Raw genomic sequence first — 21,503 nt, 5'->3', positions numbered from 1 at the left:
TTTTTTACAGGTTTGAGCATACAGGAAAGTTCCAATTAAAAGTTGCACGACTTCAGTGTAGTATCACATTGTGCCAAAACAGGCCTGAGCTCTACTGGAAGAAATCCATCATAATGACGATGAAGAAGAGGTAGAGAGGGGACCCAACAAAGCTCCAGCAATTGTCACTGTTCCACAGAACAGATGTAACATATGCCTGTGAGTTTTGTTGTATCATTTGTTTGTATGTGTTGCTGCTTGCTGTGTTTAAGTGGCAGTTGTTTGAAGGTTAACAATTATCGTAACATCTATGCTAATTTCCTTTAGCAGGTCTATGGCATTAAGGTTTTATTTATTTTAAAAGATGAAATAATAAGAGGCGGCACGGTGGACGACTGGTTAGCACATCCGCCTCACAGCTTTACTAAGACTCGGAGGCAGCGCCGGGCAAGTTACGCCACAATTTGTGAATGGATTGTGGCTGCTTGGGCTAACGTGTCTGCTTGCACTGTTGTTCGAGCTTTGGTAAAAGCCGGCATCATTTCTGAGGAGCCGCACGGCAACGATACTGACTCCGACAATGACGAGAGGGAACCCGACGTGTTCGATGGAGAACTTGCCCAGCTGTTAATTTCGGATACAGAAGATGAGGACTTTGATGGATTTGTGGATGAGGATTGATCAAAAAATAACGAGTACATTGTTAAATACTTCAATAAAGTACAACCGAACTCAGTTTTGCTCCCGCTGCCTTTTTAACAACATTGTTTTAGCGTGCATGCATGCTACCATATGTTTTAAGCTGGCATATGTTTTATCATGCCTGCGCCCAATAATACGGTGCGCCTTATGTATGTGTTAAATACAGAAATAGACCCCGTAACTGAAACTGTGCCTTTTAATACGGTGTGCCTTATGGTCGTGAAACTACGGTAAGTCCTGTGCAGTTTTTCAAGGTCGCAGAATGAGTGACAACGTAAAACAAAATGGGAGCATTTTTCCTCTGGAAAAAAGCAGTTGCCAAAACACATTTTCATTAGTTTAAAATGGCTTACTTTAATCATTATGATCCCTCGCCGTGGCCAAGGTCTGTTTAAGCAGGTCTCGGTGCCAAAAAAATGCATACTCCACACTGGCTGGCAACATCTTGTTTACTACCAGCTAGTTAGCTTAACTGCTAGTTAGCGGGAGCTCTTGTCAATCATCTGCCACGATGTGTTGTTGAATGTTTTATAACTAAATCTAATTTATCTTCGCCGATGTTGAATTAGTCTGCTATGAACATTTGTGCAGCTTCTCCTCATGGGATACTTCGTTCCGCAGAGATTCATGTCTCAGCAGAGACGGCTCCATGATACGTTGGGTAATATACATTAGGGCTTACGTCGGGTACTGTACAGCTGCGCATGAGCAGTAAGTCAAACGCGCCACAAATAAACAAGGGCATGGTCGGATGACTTCATTCATTCCAGTTCCTGTCAGAATGAGATACGCGAGTTCATTAGCTTCAATCGAACGTGAAAATTTAAATTCGATATTCTTTTTTTTTTTTATTGGAATTTGTGACTTGATTTGAATAGCGAATACATTCTTCCTAGACCTAGTTGGTACTGTCAGCCTGTACCTGCTGGGTGCATACGCCACTCCGAGCACCCTGATGCCTTTGCCCTGACTCTCGTCCATCAGGTCGTCATCTTCCTCAAGCTGCTGGTCTGGCCTGTAAGGAGACACCTTCAACCAGTTGTACAGTCGACGGCAGCAGGACTGCAGGAAAAGACAATAAAATCAAGTAATTAGGCTTGTCATTAATATCTTTGCCACCACCACTTGATCACCTTGAACAAATAATTTCTGCACTAAATCTGTAAGTACCCGTATGATGCTCTCTTTGGCTTCAGCAATGAGCTTGCTCTTGAGTTCTTTGGCCATCTGAGGGTAAAGGAACTGCTTGAGGGCTCTCTCAATGGCCAAAGTGCGCTGCCTGTTCCACTCCTGCACCTGATGGCTGAACTCGTCTCGGTAGTAGAACTGCTTGATTTCGTCAAAGTACGTCTGGTCACCCGCATACCTGAGATGGGGGCGGAACTCCGCTCGCCAGAGGGTCTCATCTCTTTTGAGGAATCGCCAGGATGTTCTACTTACCCTTTGACTCCAATGAGGTCGATGCAGATGTCGATGGACAGCAGTCCCTCGTCCTCGGCCAAGCACATCTTCAGGAACTGATCTCCGTTGAGCTCCTTCACCGCCTTGTTCTTTAGGTACTTGAAGGAGTAGGCGAAGTGGGCCTCATCCACTTCCTGCATGGGTATAAAAAGAAAACAAGAGTGACAGGTCATGGCCAGCCCTTCCTACAGTGTGTGGATCAGACCTTTTTGCCCTTCTTGGTGGGCTTGATGTTAATCTTGGCCCTCTCCTGGAAGGTCTGGCGCAACACGTGTCTGACCAGAGGCTCGCGGGCGATCTGCATGGCCACCATGTAGCGCGTGCCCTCCAGGACGGCCTCGGGGCTGGGGAACTGGCTGCACACGTAATCCTTAGCCAGCTCCACGGGCTCAGCGGGGAACTGCTCCGTCTCGTGGCGCTGGTAGCTGTCTCGCAGATTCTCGCCGAACTGTTCGGGCGTCAAGCCAAACTTTTTAGCCAGGCCGTCTGCGAAGAGGATGCGAGACTATGAAGCTCGGGCTAAAACCGTCTCAAAGTCAAACAAAAAGCAGACATACCAAGTCCCACACTCTGACATATACTGTACATATCCCTGCGGGATGCCAGCTTGAGGTCTGGACCCTTCTGCTGCTCCTCCTCTTCTTCTACCTCCACCTCCTCCTCCTCGCCTAGAAGAGCAGCTTACTAATTAAGTCTCTTGCAAACTACTCGGACCTCTTTCTAAAAACTCATCACCCACCATCTTCTGTGACTTCCTTGATCTTGCGGAGCCTCTTCTTGCTGGCCTTGGCGGCGTTCTGCATCTTGGGAATGTCTCGGCCATAGTAGAGGAGGAAGTGGTTGTACACGTCACCCAGCTCCTCCAGAGTCTGGACATCCTTCAGCCTGCGTCAGAAACGTAAATATGGGTGTCTACTCAGGCTGCACGACATTGGGGAAAAAAATTACATTGCAATTTTTTAAAAACCTGTGATATATACTGTGATGTGAAATAATACAGGAACGGTGTCAGGAAAGTTAATTTTCCACGCAAACTAGTTCAAAGTTCAGTTCAACATTCCAAAAATGAACTAGTTCAGTTCATAGTTTATAATTCTAAATTTGGAGCTACGTTCACCGATCCCAAGTTATTTTTTTGTTTTTTTCCCAATATGTTGCTGAAGGGCTATTACCCTTAAAATACTGGCATTTCATTTCCCCATTGTTGCCACCTATTCAGTCCACACCAGTAGCCACCTGCAGCTTTCACCATATAGTCTAAAAAACATGGAGTAAATTGCTTCAATGGTATTTTTTTAAAATGAGGAAATAAAACAAAAACAGGACTTTTGGCCTTAATGTGCAAACAAAAACACGCAAAAATGTATGACAGGAACGATGGTGAAAGGACTTTGATAACAATGCATTCCTCGCAGCTCTATATTAAAATAATGTATCTACTCTTATATTACAAAACAAACAAATCCGTATTATCACAGCATGATCTTACAGTGTTTTAAATGAAGCATTCTGATACAACTCTCATGGTCATTTTTATATTATTATCATCATCATTTTAGTTGAGTCACTGTATATTAGAGAACACCAATATCGCAATGTGACTGTTGCCCACATGTAAATTGCGATGACGATGCGCAAACAAAATATCGCGCAGCCCTAGTGTTTACCGTCCACAAATACACTACAATGCAACATGAAGAGAAGTGCAGGTGCCGCGCACACCAATGTTACGGTTAATTATAACCCATCAAACTACACCACACATGCAAACACCAATGGCATGAAAAAGGTGACCAAAAGAAAAAAACATTTAGGGTGGGAATTTTGTTTTAACATAAATTAAACAATCTGGAAGACTCTAAAGAGTACAATAAGGCAAAACAATATATAATAATCTTCATGCTGAAAAATGTATTTACACCGCTCAAGTACATGTTGTTGTACAAATGTAAGATTAAAATTCAATTTGCCTCATTTCTTTGCTTTTTTGTTCTCAAAGTTGAACCAGGCCCATCTCCACCTGCACCTGATGCCTGCTTCAAACTGTGTCACATGAATAGTATCCCCCTCTTTAAGCACTCTCATTTGGTAAAAGAATTGACTAAAATCATTGAGTGTTTCACTTCATTTTTCACTATTATCAACTTCAAAGGCTAATCCCAATTTTTTTTTTTTTTTTATTTACCACAGCATGAACCTCAAAGAATAATTTTTAAATGTGAATGTACAAATTCTGATATTGCTGTGTGTCTGTGTGTATGCACTGTCAAAACTAAAAAAAAAAACACCTACGATTTACTCCACGTTGTTTTCTCAAGTTATAAGTGAGCTGAAATATCCACCTTTGGGCAGACAGTGCCAGACAAATACTACAATACAGGAAGTCCTCGAGTTACGACGCACTCGACCTACGACGTTTCGACTTTACGACACCTGTGCCTCGTCCGCCATTTTGTCCCAGCACCATAGTGTTTCTGCTTAGCTAGTACATAGTGCTTGTCTGTGTTTGTGCGCCGGGAGTATCTTTGCCTTTTTCGCCCTCCTTTTTTCACACTCTCAGCAGTAATGGTAAGTACAGCATCTTATTTTTTTATTTTTATATATTTTAGTTTCTTTATGTTAACCTTTCCCGCTACGGTCACCTGACCGTGGTCGGGGGACGCAGGGGTTAACTCCCTTCTCTCGTTGCACAGCTGAGCTGGGTGGCGGCAACAATAAAGGCACGAAGCGCCGATTTGCTGCTTTAATGGCTTTATTAGCTCCTCTGCACATTCAACGTCAACGGGTCCTCCGCTAATCGCTACTCTTACCCGGTCGCCGTCACTACACTTGCCACTGTACACACTCGCACGCGCGCGCACTCCTTCCTCCTTCGCAGTCCCGTCTCACTCACACATCGACGCACACGCCCACACACACTGAGCTTGCTGTCACAATCACGTGGGACAATAACCCTAACAGAAGTATTTCGCCGTAAATTTCGACTTTAACGGTGAAATCACGGATCAGGCCAGTGTTACCTATTTTTTTGTATTATAACTCTGAATGAGGACACAGGAAACAATTACACACCTGTATTTACTGTTTCTCTCCAGTATGTTAACGAACAAACGCATGTCGCAACAGATTACACTTGGGGGCAGGGGGGAGAGCCACAGCATTATTGAAGGGACAAACTTCAGGTGTACAAATGATGTTTTGCTTAAAATTATGCAATTAAATATAGAAATTCTAATGCATATGTTAAAACATAGGTCTAAAACACCAGATTGATTACAAACAAATTAATAGTTTTAGAAATGTGCTCATGACTCCTACAAGTATAACTAGGCACAAAAAGAAATGATTCATGATTCAAGAAATGAATGCTCTGTCTGGCTGGACTGAGCATAGTTGTTCCAGAGAGGGGAAAGAAATATAAATGTGTGCTGGTTTTCACATTACGTGTACGTTATCCTGTAGTTTTTAACATTGCAATATATATCGCAGGGTTAAGGAAAATCGCAATGTAATTTTTTCCCCCCCAATACTGTGCAGCCCTAACACAGACAAGCACGCACGCACGCACACGGAGACAAACACACACCTCTCCATGTCAGCTGTGTCCAGCGGGCGAATTCCATCAGCCAAAGGTTTGTCGGGGTCGGCAGAGATCTGTTCAAACTGGTAGGACTGCATTTTCTGAAAGAGTCGCGTCAGGTTCTGCTTGCGGGTCTTCAGCTGAGTCCACTAGTGGAAGAAAACGTCCATAAATCAAAAAGGTTGGACACAGACTTTCAGTCTCACAATTAAATTCCATGTTGTCTGAATTTGGATTCACTCGATCTTGAATTTATTTGTTATAGTGAAACTACGATACCTTTTCATCCCACTGCCACACCTTCCAAAGGTCGTTGATGTTCAGTTCTGGTTCCACATATTCTTTTCTGTAGAACGCTATAAAGGGAACCTGGAAAAAAAAAAACAGGAGTTTAAGCTTTTTGTGCGGTACAGCTATGCATTATGCTAACAACCTGAAAGCTCACTAAGAGCAATAAACAAACCACAGTGAGGGCACACATGTTTGCACATTTGCCCAAGTCTATGCCTATGTTTTATGATGCAATATTTAGGTGTGTGTCAGTCAATGTATCGAAACAAACCTCAAACTGTTGATTTCGCATGAAGTTCAGCGCCTCTTTGATTTTGGCGATTGTGCTGGGGCCTTTCCGGCTGAAGTTTGTCGTCGTCCCGCGCTCCAAATAGTCTGTGCTCTCCTGTTTGTAGACAAGCAGATTTCATTGATTGTGCAAGGCTGTCGGTGGCTCGCATTCTTCCTTTTGAGGGAAGAGGCTCACAAACCTGAATGGAGATGGTGAGCGTGGAGAAGCCATGTCTAAAGATCCACTCTGCCTCCTCCTCCAGCTCATCATCCTCGGCCGGTTTGACAGGGATAGATCGGAGCTAAGATACAAGCGAGATCATCCGGGGACGTGTTATTGTGATTGCAAACTATAGCATTCGTTCATTGTTTTGAGGGTTAGGGTCAGTGGAACCACAAGAATATACACCAGAAGTTAGAATCCAGCATCACCATACATATCTTAATCGTCAACAAAGTTAAGCTAGATTCTTTTTACACTAGCTATAGCTGGAATCCACAACTTTTTTTTGTAAAAAACAAAACTAAATTTACATTAAAAGTATTTTCACCCAAGCCACCACTAGCGATGACACAATGCCGATTAGGCTTGTCAGCTCCTCCAACATCTTGCTGTACATTTCAGTATTTCTTATATTTAGTGAATGCCCGTTTCATTTCCTGCGCTGGGTCAGTTGATGAGGCACAGAAAACAGTGTAGCGGAAATGACAGCACGGAAATTAGGCATTTTATGGAGCAATGGGCGGCGTGCAGTTGTAAAAAGCTCACTAAACACTAATTTGCATTTCTGTACCACAAAATAATCACTCTACTTTGAGAGTCGTAACACTGCTGCCACTTCCCCACCTGTCATGACGTGGAGGAACAAAGACTGGGGAGAGTTTCTCTCAGCCGTGACTTCCTTATCTCACTACGGACATCGATCACCAGCGCCATACCAGCAGACATCCCAGCTGAGCTCCGGAGGCATGACACGAAAAGCAGGAATTGGTATCGGTAAAGCGGAAGAGGATGGGGGAGCTGCGCCGGACACCAAATCAGGCTGGAAAACTGTCGCGAACCTCCTCCACTACGCTGCTGCTGTCAAGTATCAAATGACAACTGTGCCTCGCGATCTCACACCGCATATTGAGCGATTAGATATATAGACTCCGTGACTGACCTGCAGAGGCATTTGATGCTGTACATATACAGTATATTGTACTTTATTACACTTTTGAAACCATAAAAAGATAGCTTAGTAGTTGGGAGAAGTAGGTTGCTTCAGAAACAGGACGTGGGAGGGTAATACAGTATTTTTAATAGAGGCTCGCTTATTTGAACAGTAAGTATATGTACCGCTCGTGTACATTTTGGCCACAAGGCTCACTTTTTTCTTTTTATCCGCAGGTACATTCTAAATATATTTAAGTATTATAAAACACAATATATGTCAACTTTATAATGTACTTTATTTGAATGGCGGGGGGTGTGTGTGTGTTGGGGGGCTGTGTTTCACTCAGGTTAAACCCAGAAATCTGTGTGTGTCTCTACATTAACAGAAGGTATTGTAATACTGGAGTTGTTAGAGAACATATATGTACTCTGGATATTCAACTACTTACATTTTCTCTCCAACCATTTTATTTACCACGCCAGTTTCAACAGCTGTATTACATGTATATTCACCCGCGAAGGGTGGGGAGACAGGGATGTAAGCACAGCCTACATCATATCGAAGTGATGGACTGCTCTGCTGTAATGCTGAATTCCAGCATAGGGAGAGACACAACCCACGGATTCTAGCTTTAAATTTTAACATTTGTAGTACAATAATCTTCAAATAGGATAAACATTGCCTATAACGGTTTTATGATGGGCTAGAGTTAGAACAGCTGATGGCCATCATTTTCTAGGGCATAATTGTTTCCATTTATGAACAAATTGGAGGAACATATTTCCACTTTTGACGTTTTGGTCAAACTCCTCCCTGAGTTGTTTAATGACAATGTCAAAAAAGTGAGACGGTTCTAGTCTACGGAGACAGCACGAGAAAAGTGAAAAGCAGGATCCACCTGGAACCTCTCGGGCATGTCGGTGGAGCGGATCTCGTTGTCTTGGTCGGTCATGTGACTGCTCTCCAGCTCGCTGGGCTCGTAGAGCTCAAAGATGCTCTTGCGGCCCTGCCTCCTCTTGGTCTGCTTCTTGGGCCGGTCCCAGCCCTCCTCGTCCTGGTCCTCCTCCTCCTCCTCACCCTGGTCATAGGCGTCAACGTCGAATTCAGCGAAGTCGAAGTCGCCGCCGAATATCTCCTGCGCCTCCTGCAGGGCTCTGTGGGAACGCAAGGCACACCGATTGAACTAGATTATGTTCACGCATTTGAAAAGCTCAAAACTGGGCTTGTTCATGCTTTCACAGATTCAAAGCAAATGTGTCTTGTAACACACACATGCAAAAGATAGACAACTTTATTTATATATTACTTGACACTAGACTGACAACTTTATTTATATAGTACTTGACACAAGGACAGAACACTCACGCATCTGTGTATCCAGAGAATTTCTTTCCCCTTTTTTTAGTGATGGGTTGGCCATCATCATCCACGATAAAGTCGCCAATATCTGTAATATCAATACCAATATTGTAAAAAAAAAAAAAAAAAAAAAAAAAATTACAGCTGCCAACAACAATTATTTGAATAAAATTTAAGCCATTAGGTCTTTTAACATTTCAACTTTACATTTTATTTATTGAAAGTGTGGCACGCGGCATGGTGGACGACTGGTTAGCACATCTGCCTCTCAGTTATGAGTACCCAGGTTCAAATCCGCCCTTGCCTGTGTGGCGTTTGTATTTTCTCCAGGTATTCTGTTTTCCCTCCATATCCCAAAAACATACTAAGGCTAATTCAAGACTAAATTGCCCCTAGCGTGAATGTGAGTGTGAATGGTTGGTTGTTTATATGTGCCCTGCGATTGGCTGACGACCAGTTCAGGGTGTATCCCGCTTCTCGCCCAGAGTCAGTTGGGATAGGCTCCAGCATGCCCGCGACTCTTGTGAGGATAAGCGATACAGAAAAATGGATGGATTGATAAAGTGTGGCCCCAATCCACCTTAGTAATGTTTACTTTGATCTTACAAGGTTTCTGCAGCTTTACGGTAAGGCATCACTAGGGATGTCCCGATCACATATTATATATATTTGTACCTTTGGTTTATTTTGTCACTTTTTGACATTTAAAATATCAGAAAATGAATAAAACCAATCTTTTTTACTCGACCGTGATCAGCTGAAAATCATGCGATCGACCCTGATTGTCGATCACGCGATCGGCTCGGGACATCCCTTGGCATCACATTTATTATTTATTGCAATGGTAGTTTTTATATATAGTATACATTAAGTATGGGGCATTTCCACAGAGATTGTAGTTAAATATACATTATCTACACTCGAGAGATTTTTCTTCTGTGTCGTTTGGACACAACAGGACTTGAATGTGCATTTTAAACACCTTTAACAACAGATTGAAGTTTGGCATGTATTTGAATTTGAATTAAGCTCCTGCTTTACCAGACTCCTCGTCCTCTCCTTCCTCGTCATCCTCTGCCTGCTGGAGCGGCTCATGCACGGCCTCGCCCTCCTCCAGCTCGCCATCTCCGTCACCGTGAAAGATTTCGTCAGCGATCAGATCCTTCTCGTCATCGTCGTCATCATCCAGCGTTTTCACACGATCATATTTCTTCTTCTGTGGTGCGAGAATGGGAGAGTTGAGCGGAGGGAGTTTTGTAGCAGCATGTGAGGAGAAGCCAAGAAGGGACAAAAAGACACTTACCCTCCTCTTGACTTTGACACCCAAGTTTTCCTCAATGAGGTCGAGGTCATCCTCATCCAGGTCGTTGTAATCTGTGGGAAAGTGTCAGAAGAGACGTCCAACACTTTACCATTTCATCTACCTTTTTCATAATTTTGAGGTGAAACAGTAACAGATTACAACCCTAACCCTAAGCCCCCCCCGGGTCTGGCGATGATGATAAGTAAGTATCAGCTTTATAATTCCACCCCCCACTCAAAACTTTTACTGATGTGTGACGAACTTCGCTTCTTGCGGCGATGCCTGACTTCCTCCTCCGAGTCGCTGCCACCTCCACTCGCACTCTTCTGATCTCCCCCCTCCTCCTCCTCCTCGTCGTCACCGTCATCAATTAGCCCACGCAGGTTGCCTCGCTCGTCCTGGTCCTCCATGTTCTCCTCTTCTTCCTCATCTGCAGGGAAACGTTTCATGAGTGTACCCCACGTGGCTCCCACGATGCCCAACGGTCGACCCGTCTCACCGTCTTCCTCCATGAACCTCTGCGTCTTCTTGGGCTTCAGGTCTTTCTCTTCAAACTCTTCCTCGGACTCCTCAGCCTCGCTCTCGATGAAGTCCGACATGACTGCTGCTCCTACCGTTACAGACTTTTATAGCCCCAGCGTGCAGACCTTGGCAAACACACAGAATACATAATTAAACATTTCGTCACACTGTTGACTACCATTTCACTGCCTTAAATGATAAACATTCCTCCACCAGAAGAGAAGTCTGGAAAATATCTCACGATTATTTGCGACAAAAATCTAACTATTTCTGAATAACAATTTAAGACTCGCTTGTTAATATTTCATGACGTGTGATAAAATGTTACTTTACAAGATAAAGAGACGACAAGCGATGGCGATTTCGCAATGCGGACAGCATTCAACAAGTGACACACGAACAAGTCCAGTGCCTCGGGAGGAAAGTAATGATCAGAATTCTCGACATGATTGGAAACGTAACGTGGTTCCGCTGAAAATCTTGAGCCGATCCGCCCTTCGTTCGAAAGAAGCCACCAATAATTCTGAGCAATGCAAGAGCTCATTAGCACGCTAGCGCCGATGAGCTAGCATGCATCTTTCACCGTGTTAGAGCCTCCAATGTCCACAATTTAGGTCTGGACATTGAATGCTGCGTTTAAACACACAAGAACGAGAAGATAAATGGCAGCAGAAAGGAGGCCTCCAAGCAAAATTCCCGAACGCTAGCTCGCACGGTACCGCTAAGTTAGCATGAGCTCCAACGATAACAAGAGCCATCTACGAACAGCATCCGCGCCATCATCGACATCAGCGGATTGTTCGGCGGCTTCACAAAACCAACAAACATAGAAACGGGACTCACGCTTCCGTCTCGCTGCAGTACTAAATTCCGTAAAAGAGGAGAACTTGCTGGCTGTGTTTTGCGTGCGCTTGGAGGGAAATGGCGGACGATATGATAACTTCCGCGATGCCGGAAACGACTTCCTCCCTTTTCAATCGCACGCTGCCGCCCCCTGTTGGTTTATCCTAACTTTACACATACTGTATTGGATGTGGTTGATCTGCCGAAAGGATCCATCCATCTGTCCTCTGCGCAACTCATGCAAATCAATGGATTATTATGGATTTTCTCTCTCTCTCTCTCTCTCTCTCTCTCTCTCTCTCTCTCTCTCTCTCTCTCTCTATATATATATATATATATATATATATATATGAGAGAGAGAGAGAGAGAGAGAGAATATATATATATATATATATATATATATATATATATATATATATATATATATATATATATGTGGTGGCGAGTGGTTAGCCTCACAGTTCTGAGGACCTGGATTCAATCCCCGGCCCCGCCTGTGTGGAATTTGCATGTTCTCCCCTGCGTGGGTTTTCTCAGGGCACTCCGGTTTCCTCCCGCATCCCAAAAAAGATGCATGGTAGGTTAATTGACAACTCTAAATTGCCCGTAGGTGTGCATGTGAGTGCGAATGGTTGTTTGTTTGTATGTGCCCTGCGATTGGCTGGCAACCAGTTCAGGGTGTACCCCGCCCCCTGCCCGATGATAGCTGGGATAGGCTTCAGCACGCCCACGACCCTAGTGAGGAGATGGAAGTCCTTTTTTCCTGATCATGCAGAGAACGGGAACTCAGGTGCAGGGTTCATTTAAATATGATTTGCATAGGGAGGATTTGCATTTGTGGACAGGGAGGTGTCGGCTATTCCAACATGTGCGCTCATTTCCACGTTGATTGGAATGTACGAAGAAAATGTGCTTGGATTCATGCGTACGCACAGATTCATACATCTGGGGCCTCATGTACAAAGACTTGCGTGGATTTCCTACTGAAACATGGCGTACGCTGAAATCCAGAAAACCTCGTACGCACAAAAATATTCAGATGTATGAAACTCTGTGTACTCATGAATCCAAGCACATTTCCTTTGTACATTACAATCAACGTGGAAATGAGCGCACATGTTGGAGTTGCCGACTCCTCCCTGTCCACGCCTAAATTTGAATATGCAAATCATATTTAAATGAACCTTGCACCTGGGATGACGATTTCTGCATGATCAGAAAAAAAAGGGAAATGAGCAAGGTAATGCAGAAAAATAATTTCTGAATGTGAAGTTGCTCAATGAAGTGGAGGTACGCAAGAAAATCGTCTTTGGCGCGCTGTTCTACGGCGTTAACAACACGCGAAAGAGGAGCGAATGGGACAGCGCGTGTGCGGCTGTCAATGCTGTGGAGACAGAATAGCGCGCACACGCTGAACTAAAAAAGAAGTGGTCAGACATTAAGGTGGATGTGAAACGGAGGACAGCTGCCCACCGCCAAAGTGTGGCCAAAAAAGGCGGAAGAACCGACGAGGAGAAAATCGCTGCGATCATGGCAGACGCTGCTCTTTCAGGGGTGATGGTAGGACATGTGGCTTACTATGATCACCCCGCAAGGTTAATACCATGTATTTCTAGAACTCAAAACAAATGTGTTCATACAGTAACCTACACTCAGCCCTGTGAGATAAATATTGTATGTGTGGTATTTGTAATAAATCTTTTGAATTCAAATAGAAGCACATTCTTCCCTCGCCTGCGTGGCTGTTGAGAGACACTACCCATAGGCATGTATACGTCACCGCCATATTGGATGTGGAAAAGTGGACGATTTAAAGATGAGAAGCCGATATGATGATAACATTTGAAGATGACGAGTGGATTACTACCGATACGACTACTACTACTTCCAGTACTACAGTGCTACTGAAGTACGTAATCTGAGGTGCCAGTGTAGTCTTTCCTCCGCCCCACCGGGGACGCTGTGACAACCCGTCCATACTTGCGGAATTCCAGGACGTCATCATAGTGATGGACGTCGAAAAAGAGGAAGAAGAACGATGGACTCCTTCAGTCGTGATCTACTTTCTCGCCTTTTCGCGTTTGTATTTGTGTTTTCGGCGTTGTTATTCCGGAGCTCGCTGTGCACGGAGCTGACCTCTGTCACTTGCGGTTCTGTGCTCAAACTTTTAAACGTCAAACACAACGTGAGACTTCATTCGCACGACGTGCGCTACGGCTCAGGTCAGGACCTTTACCGACCAACTCGACTCCATTAAAATAAATAAATAAAAATAAAAATTGTATGGAATACCAAAAAGTAAGTCACTTCTGTTAACAATTCAGTTTTTATTTTTATTTTTTTTTATTTTAATGAACACGAAAAAAAGTCACTTCTACTATGATTACTATTTGCTTATGTGGAAAGTGGCATTGTTGACGGTCTCCAACCTTTCACGTGGGAAAGAATTGGCATGACGTGTCAGTTTACTTTTGAACTAATGTTCTATTGATCTTCACCAAGACGCGAACCTTTTCTGTCTGAAGCTTTTGTGATGTATTGACATTATGGCTTACTGTTTGTGTAAAATCTGAAATGTACTTCATTACAAAAGTAAAAAGTAATTTTTACTATCCATGATATACAACACCCATTTTGATAACTGCACAGTGGAAATAAACAACATAGTTTCCCTCTTTTATGAACTTCCACAGGACTCATACTGAGAAGGGAAATCGAATGCTATCAAAACAACTTGTTTCCATAACTTTGCTAATGTTGTGGACTGACTTGCAAACAAAATGAAGAAAAAAACCCAACTTAAATGAGCAAATGATAAGAACTGGAAAAAAAATACCTGTGTGTTTATTTTTCAGATAAGAATGTCAGTGCTGTTTTTTAAGCTGGAACTAGACAACGCATGGGCCACAAATAATTCCTTGACCATCAAACACTTCTTTTGAATAAGGCCATTGATTGGGAATATCTTGCGTCTCCGAATCTGTTGCGTCATGGTCGTTAACGCCCTCGGGCTGTCGTTCCTCCATGTCGTTGCTATTCCTGTTTTTACACCTCGTAAATCCCCAAGAACTGAATGAAGCAGCAGTCAGTCAACATCTCGACCACATTTACTTTTTATCTCTCTCGTTGAGTCTTTTTTCGTCATGTCGACATCTGCAGAGTTTGAAACAACTAACGAGTCCATTTAGAAAGTACAGATATCTTTTTTCAAATGTAGGGAGGGAAAAAATCTAAAGTCATGAAAAAAGCACACAAAAAAACTCAAGTAGAGAGAGTTAGACTCAGTTTACTGGTCCACCTCACCAGAATATTAAATCCACTGCTAAAAATAACAGTATTATCTTCAACCAGTACATAACATTTGATCATCATGTCGCCAAACTTGTCCAGTCCTGCTTTCCTCAGTTACGAAATATTGCGAGACTAAGACCTATTTTACCCTCCAGCATTTAAATCGCACATTAGTATTTTCCCGGTTCGATAACTAACTCCATCTTCACCTGTCTCAGTCAGTCTTCTCGCAAACTTCTTTTCCTTTCGGCTTGTCCCTTTAGGGGTCGCCACAGTGCGTCATCCTTTTCCACGTAAGCCTATCTCCTGCATCCTCCTCTCGAACACCAACTGCCCTCATGTCTTCCCTCACGACATCCATCAACCTTCTGTTTGGTCTTCCTCTAGCTCTCTTGCCTGGCCGCTCCATCCTCATCATCATTCTACCATTATACTCACTATTTCTCCTCTGGATGTGTCCAAACCATCGAAGACTGCTCTCTCTTAACTTTGTCTCCAAAACATTGAACCTCGGCTGTCCCTCTGATGAGCTAATTTCAAATTTTATCCAACCTGGTCACTCCGAAAGCGAACCTCAACATCTTCATTTCCGCCACCTCCACCTCTGCTTCCTGTTGTCTCTTCAGTGCCACTGTCTCTAATCCGTACATCACGGCTGGCCTCAAAACAGTTTTATAAACTTTGCCCTTCATCCTAGCAGAGACTCTTCTGTCACATAACACACCTGACACCTTCCTCCACCTGTTCCAACCTGCTTGGACCTGTTTCTTCACTTCCTGACCACACACACCATTGCTCTGGACGGTTGACCCCAAGTATTTAATGTCCTCCACCCTTGCTATCTCGTCTCCCTGTAGCCTCACTCTTCCCCCGCCACCCCTCTCATTCATGCACATATATTCTGTTTTACTTTGGCTAATCTTCATTCCTCTCCTTTCCAGTGCATGCCTCCATCTTTCTAACTGTTCCTCCACCTGCTCCCAGCTTTCACTGCAGATCACAATGTCATCTGCAAACATCATGGTCCACGGGGATTCCAGTCTAACCTCATCTGTCCGCCTATCCATCACCACTGCAAACAGGAAGGGGCTCAGGGCTGATCCCTGATGCAGTCCCACCTCCACCTTAGATTCGTCTGTCACACCTACAGCACACCTCACCGCTGTTCTGCTGCCCTCGTACATGTCCTGTATTATTCTAACATACTTCTCTGCCACTCCAGACTTCCACATGCAGTACCACAGTTCCTCTCTGGGTACTCTGTCATACGTTTTCTCTAGATCTACAAAGACACAATGTTGCTCCTTCTGACCTTCTCTGTACTTTTCCATCAACATCCTCAAGGCAAATAATGCATCTGTGGTCCTCTTTCTAGGCATGAAACCATACTGTTGCTTGCAAATACTCACTTCTGTCCTGAGTCTAGCCTCCACTACTTCCCATAACTTCATTGTGTGGCTCATATACTTAATTCCTCTATAGTTCCCACAGCTCTGCACATCACCCTTGTTCTTAAAAATGGGCACCAGCACACGTTTCCTCCATTCCTCAGGCATCTTCTCACGCGCTAGAATTCTATTGAACAAGCTGGTCAAAAACTTCACAGCCACCTCTCCTAGATGCTTCCATACCTCCACAGGAATGTCATCAGGACCAACTGCCTTTCCATTTTTCATCCTCTTTAATGCCTTTCTAACGTCCCCCTTACTAATCATGGCCACTTCCTGGTCCACCACACTTGCCTCTTCTACTCTCCCTTCCCTCTCATCTTTCTTTCATTCATCAACTCCTCGAAGTATTCTTTCCATCTATCTAGCACACTGCTGGCACCAGTCAACATATTTCCATCGCTATCCTTAATCATTTATTTATTTTCCCCAGATTAATCTTCGACCACACTCCTATTAACCTCTACCATACTCTTATGAACACCTCCTACACTCTTGAACACCTTTTAAATCTTTAAACATACAGTAATGCATACTAGTCCTGTACTACTGGAACCAGTCAACATATTTCCATCTCTATCCTTAATCAGCCTAACCTGCTACACATCCTTCCCGTCTCTATCCCTCTGTCTGGCCAGCCTGTATAGATCCTTTTCTCCTCCTTTAGTGTTCAACCTGGCATACATGTCATCATATGCCTCGTTTGGCCTTTGCCCCCTCTACCTTTGCCCTGTGTCGCATCTCAATGTATTCCTTTCGCCTCTCCTCGGTCCTCTCAGTGTCCCACTTCTTAGCTAACCTTTTTCCTTGTATGATTTCCTGTACTGTGAGGTTCCACCACCAAGTCACCTTCTCTCCTCTCCTGCCAGAAGATACACCAAGTACTCTCCTGCCTGCCTCTCTGATCACCTTGGCTGCAGTGGTCCAGTCTTCTGGAAGCTCCTCCTGTCCACCGAGAGGCTGTCTCACCTCTTCCCGAAAAGCTGCACAACTCTCGTCCTGTCTCAGCTTCCACCACATGGTCCTCTGCTCTGCCTTTGTCTTCCTAATCTTCCTCCCCACCACCAGAGTCATCTTACACACCACCATCCTATGCTGTCTAGCCACCCTCTCCCCTACCCCTACTTTACAGTCGGTAAACTCCTTCAGATTACATCGTCTGCACAAGATGTAATCCACCTGCGTGCTTCCACCTCCGCTCTTGTAGGTCACCCTACGTTCATGCCTCTTCTGGAAAAAGTGTTCACTACATCCATTTGCATCCTTGTTGCGAAGTCTACAACCATCTGTCACTCCAAGTTCCTTTCCTGGATGCCTTACTTACCCATAACTTCTTCATCACCCCTATTTCCTTCACCAACATGTCCATTACAATCTGCACCAATCACCACTCTCTCTCTGTCTGGGATGTTCAGAACTACTTCGTCTAGCTCCTTCCAGAATTGCTCTTTCACCTCTAGGTCCCATCCTACCTGTGGGGCATAGCCACTAACCACATTACACATAACACCCTCAAGTTGAAGTTTCAGCCTCATCACTCGATCTGATACTCTTTTCACCTCCAAGACATTCCGAGCCAACTCTTCTTTTAAAATAACCCCGACTCCATTTCTTTTCCCATCTACACCATGGTAAAATAATTTAAACCCTTCCCCTGAACTTCTAGCCTTACTGCCTTTCCACCTGGTCTCCTGGACACACAATATATCAACCTTTCTCCGAATCATCATGTCAACCAACTCCTGAGATTTTCCTGTCATAGTCCCAACATTCAAAGTCCCCACATTCAGTTCTAGGCTCTGTGCTTTCCTCTTCTCTTTCTGCCGTAGAACCCGCTTTCCACCTCTTTTTCTTCTTCGACCTCGACCCACAGTAGCTGAATTTCCAATGGCGCCCTGCAGGTTGACGGCGCCGGTGGCGGACGTTGTTAACCTGGGCCACGACCGATCCGGTATGGAATTCTTGGGATGAACGCTCATATTTGTTTGGCAAAGTTTTAAGCCGGATGCCCTTCCTGACGCAACCCTCTGCATTTATCCGGGCTTGGGACCGGCCTACAGTTTGCACTGGCTTGTCCCACCCATAGGGCTGCATTCAGTCTTCTCGCAAACGATTACAGTTAATCCAAAATTCAGCAGCCAGATTTACCAAGAACTAACCGTAGGTCCTACATGACCCCTGTCCTTGCATCCCTCCATTGGCTTCCAGTAAAATTCAGATTAACTACGAGATCCTTTTGATGACTTAGAAGGCACTTCATGTCCTTGGCGTTTCCTACATCTCTGCGCCACTCATTCCAACACATTTTTCTTTTTGATCATTTTACTCCAGTTTGAGTTCCCCTTGGTGTCATGTTCACCATCTTATCTTCTTTTTCTTCTTGCCTTTCCTCCTAACCTGTTCAACTTTGCATATGTATGTGTTGTAAAGCACATTGTAACGGTGTTTTAAAAAGCACAATCTAAATGAATGTCTATTTAGACCTCCATAGAGCGACTCTCTAACATGGACTTAGTACAAAAGTGTCAATTTCATTTAAACAACACCTTGGTTTTGTCATACAAGTGTCCAGAAAAGGCCCCTCTGACAGCTACTTCTGTTTGACCCACTTTTGTATCTGCTTTGTCCAGATTTGGCTTTCCTCTGATTGGTTGCCTCCATCTTATGAGAGCACACGTGTTTGTTATGTTGACAGCGCTGGCTCGGAAGCGAAGAGGTAGGCGGAGCGCTTCGCTAGTGACGTAGATAAGCTCGAGAAATTCCAATGAGCTGGTTTCAGTCCTCTTGGCAGAAAAATGTCTCGAAAGCGGGGACCTTTTTAATTGATATTTCACATTTACTGAGGCACCATAGAGACAATATTACATCCCAAATACTAGAAAAAGTTGGTTTGGTAAAATATGGCACCTTTAACTACAATCATGACTTACTTGTACTGGGTTATGTCCCACCTCTGCCAGCTGGTGCGCTTGTCCACCGTGGTCCTGGTGGTGACTGTTGTGGTGGGTTGTAGTTGTCACTCTGTCTCTCAGAAAGCAGAGCAGGATCTGTTCAATGTAGCAGAGAATCCAAAAAGAACACGACGAGTTGCAGTGCAGCCGCCTGCCCAGACGTGTCAGGAAGATGACGGATGGCATCGTCCGTTGTTACTTTCCGAGCGTTTGCTCAGTTCACTTGTGTGTGTGTGTGTGTGTGTGTGTGTGTGTGTGCGTGTGTGTGCATGCGCGCAACACAGGAAGCGGTCAGCAGTCAGTGACGGGCGTGACCAGCGTGGAGGACAGCAATAGCTACTGGAGCGTCCGCGGCACGCGAGACTCGGCCTGCCTTCGGGGAAACGCCGTCAAGTGCGGGCAAAACATTCGCCTGACGCACGTCAACACGGGACGCAACCTGCACAGCCATTACTTCAGCTCGCCGCTCTCCTCCAACCAGGTGGGCTCGCTCTCGACTGCATCACTTCTTTTTACACCTGTAGGATGCTTGAAATGGGCACATGATAAAGTGTAGGGCCTGACCGGTACGGATGTTTTTTTTTTTTTTTAGGTCGAGTCCGGTATTTGGCAGGGGAAAAAAAAATCCTATATTAGATTAATTGGCAGATTAATACAAAAAATATGAATAAAAACACTATTCTAAATATATAAAAAAAGCAAGTCTATTAAAGTAGATTAATCAAATCTCAAATGTCAAAATAAAAATCACTTTTTTTTTGCAAACAAATAACATTGCTAATTGATTGAATTAGTTTATGTATGGACAATATTTTTGGTTTGTATTTTGGGCAATCTACTTCTTGTACGTCTTGCATATTTACAGTGCCGTGAAAAATATTTGGCCCCCTTCTCAAGTTCTTCTTCTCCCAGGATGTGAAGTGACGTGTGCAGTGACATACTAATTCATTTCCGGTGTCGACGTGGCGTCCTGGGTGGACGTGTATTACTTTATAATTTTCTCTCTAAAAACATATGAATTGGTTCTTCTACGCAGATTAGCTGCATAACGTTTGCTTCTGAAATGTGGCACATACTTGATTGCTCCCCGCAGTGTGTGTGTGTGGGTGGGTGGATATTTGTGTTTAGCAATGTCATGCGCCAAAAAAAAGTTGTCCTTGTCTTGAGCGCTCCCCTGTTTTCCCTCACACACTGTGGGCTCGTCTTCAACCTGTAGAAGCGAGCAGCTGGACGGCCAAACGGATGCAGCGCCCTAGTTGTCAAGCTAACGAAAGCCGGCCTCGCCGTTGGCGCGTGCAATGGGATGAATGCTGGTACCCCGCGAGACTGATCCACCGCCAAAACCAACCAATTTGGGGGGGGGAGTACACAGTTTCCTTTAAAACATTGCCTGTACACCTAATGAAGATTTTGTGATCATGAGTTTGACCCTGGAACAGATGATTAGGTTCCATTGGAAACTAGGTCAAAAGGTCATCTTGATCTTTGGAAATCCTACTGTATTATGTTGACTTTTGGAATGAAACCTTGCGCTCCTGTGTTGTGACGCGGCGCTTTCCCCCGACAGGAAGTGAGCGCGTTCGGCGAGGAGGGTGAGGGGGACCACCTGGACGAGTGGACGGTGGAGTGCGGGGGGGCGGTGTGGAAGCGCGCCGAGGCCGTCCGCTTCCGCCACAAATCCACCGAGGCGGCGCTGGCGGTGACCGGCGAGCAGTACGGACGGCCCATCAGCGGCCAAAGGGAGGTCCACGCCATGGCCGGGTCGGGCCAGCACAGCCTGTGGAAGGCCATGGAGGGGGTCTTCGTCAAGCTCGCCGACGCCCTCCCCCCGGCCGATCGCGACCACGCCTACAGGCACACAGAGTTCTGAACACGTTCGGTTCCTTCTGGATCCTTGCTGGCAAACTCCAAAGCCTCGTGTCGGCTTCACTGACTTGCTGTCTTTGACAAGTGAACAGACAACTTCCCGCTGGAAGATGTGTGCCTTGTTCTGCTGCTCTTGAGAATACATTTGGATCATTCAACAACAAAACAAACAGATCGGTAGATTTCATTCATCACTTCGGTTCCAATGCAGTGTTGACCACACACACACACACACTGATGTTATTTCTGGTCTTGTTGAGTATTATTGACGTGAATCACAACTTGCAATAAAATCCTCAAATTCAAATACAACTTTATGATTTGAAGCATCTTTTATTTCTATTTTCTGATTGATGATATTGATCATCAGCTAAAGGCTACACAAAATGTGTGTGAGGCCTGCTGGACTGGTTTCCGAAAGTGTCAAATATTAGAAACAGCTCGTCAGCTATACTAGTGCTGTTGTACATTCCTGCAAAA

At 44.5% G+C, this 21,503-nt stretch overlaps 2 protein-coding genes across 2 annotated transcripts in view; one reads left to right on the top strand and one right to left on the bottom strand.

Moving 5' to 3' along the window:
* Positions 1-11,557, bottom strand: part of supt6h (SPT6 homolog, histone chaperone and transcription elongation factor) — a 35,934-nt gene extending 24,377 nt beyond the window's left edge. The window contains exons 1-17 of the mRNA XM_061703317.1: positions 11,468-11,557; positions 10,602-10,749; positions 10,365-10,532; positions 10,103-10,173; positions 9,841-10,015; positions 8,806-8,887; positions 8,339-8,594; positions 6,484-6,585; positions 6,285-6,398; positions 6,002-6,091; positions 5,729-5,871; positions 2,882-3,027; positions 2,700-2,810; positions 2,348-2,628; positions 2,122-2,276; positions 1,852-2,047; positions 1,604-1,743 (exon numbers count right to left, since the gene is read on the bottom strand). Coding sequence (XP_061559301.1) covers positions 1,604-1,743; positions 1,852-2,047; positions 2,122-2,276; positions 2,348-2,628; positions 2,700-2,810; positions 2,882-3,027; positions 5,729-5,871; positions 6,002-6,091; positions 6,285-6,398; positions 6,484-6,585; positions 8,339-8,594; positions 8,806-8,887; positions 9,841-10,015; positions 10,103-10,173; positions 10,365-10,532; positions 10,602-10,701 — 2,330 coding nt within the window. The 5' untranslated portion in view covers positions 10,702-10,749; positions 11,468-11,557. The remainder of the gene's footprint in view (positions 1-1,603; positions 1,744-1,851; positions 2,048-2,121; positions 2,277-2,347; positions 2,629-2,699; positions 2,811-2,881; positions 3,028-5,728; positions 5,872-6,001; positions 6,092-6,284; positions 6,399-6,483; positions 6,586-8,338; positions 8,595-8,805; positions 8,888-9,840; positions 10,016-10,102; positions 10,174-10,364; positions 10,533-10,601; positions 10,750-11,467) is intronic.
* A 1,922-nt stretch (positions 11,558-13,479) lies between these two features.
* sdf2 (stromal cell-derived factor 2) lies at positions 13,480-21,440 on the top strand. The gene is made up of 3 exons (XM_061703324.1): positions 13,480-13,689; positions 19,442-19,638; positions 20,725-21,440. The coding sequence occupies exons 1-3, from the start codon at positions 13,506-13,508 to the stop codon at positions 21,025-21,027; spliced, it is 684 nt and encodes a 227-aa protein (XP_061559308.1). The 5' UTR covers positions 13,480-13,505; the 3' UTR covers positions 21,028-21,440.
* The last annotated feature ends 63 nt before the right edge of the window (positions 21,441-21,503 follow it).

The sequence above is a fragment of the Phycodurus eques genome, chromosome 17, assembly GCF_024500275.1.
Source record: "Phycodurus eques isolate BA_2022a chromosome 17, UOR_Pequ_1.1, whole genome shotgun sequence".
Classification (NCBI taxonomy): Eukaryota; Metazoa; Chordata; class Actinopteri; order Syngnathiformes; family Syngnathidae; genus Phycodurus; species Phycodurus eques.
This window is presented reverse-complemented; position numbering and strand designations above follow the sequence as displayed.

Coding starts and splice junctions, on each gene's coding strand:
- sdf2 (XM_061703324.1), top strand. CDS start 13,506: ATGGACTCCTTCAGTCGTGATCTACTTTCTCGCCTTTTCGCGTTTGTA. Junction 13,690..19,441: donor CGACGTGCGCTACGGCTCAG/GTCAGGACCTTT, acceptor CGCGCAACACAG/GAAGCGGTCAGCAGTCAGTG. Junction 19,639..20,724: donor CGCCGCTCTCCTCCAACCAG/GTGGGCTCGCTC, acceptor TTCCCCCGACAG/GAAGTGAGCGCGTTCGGCGA.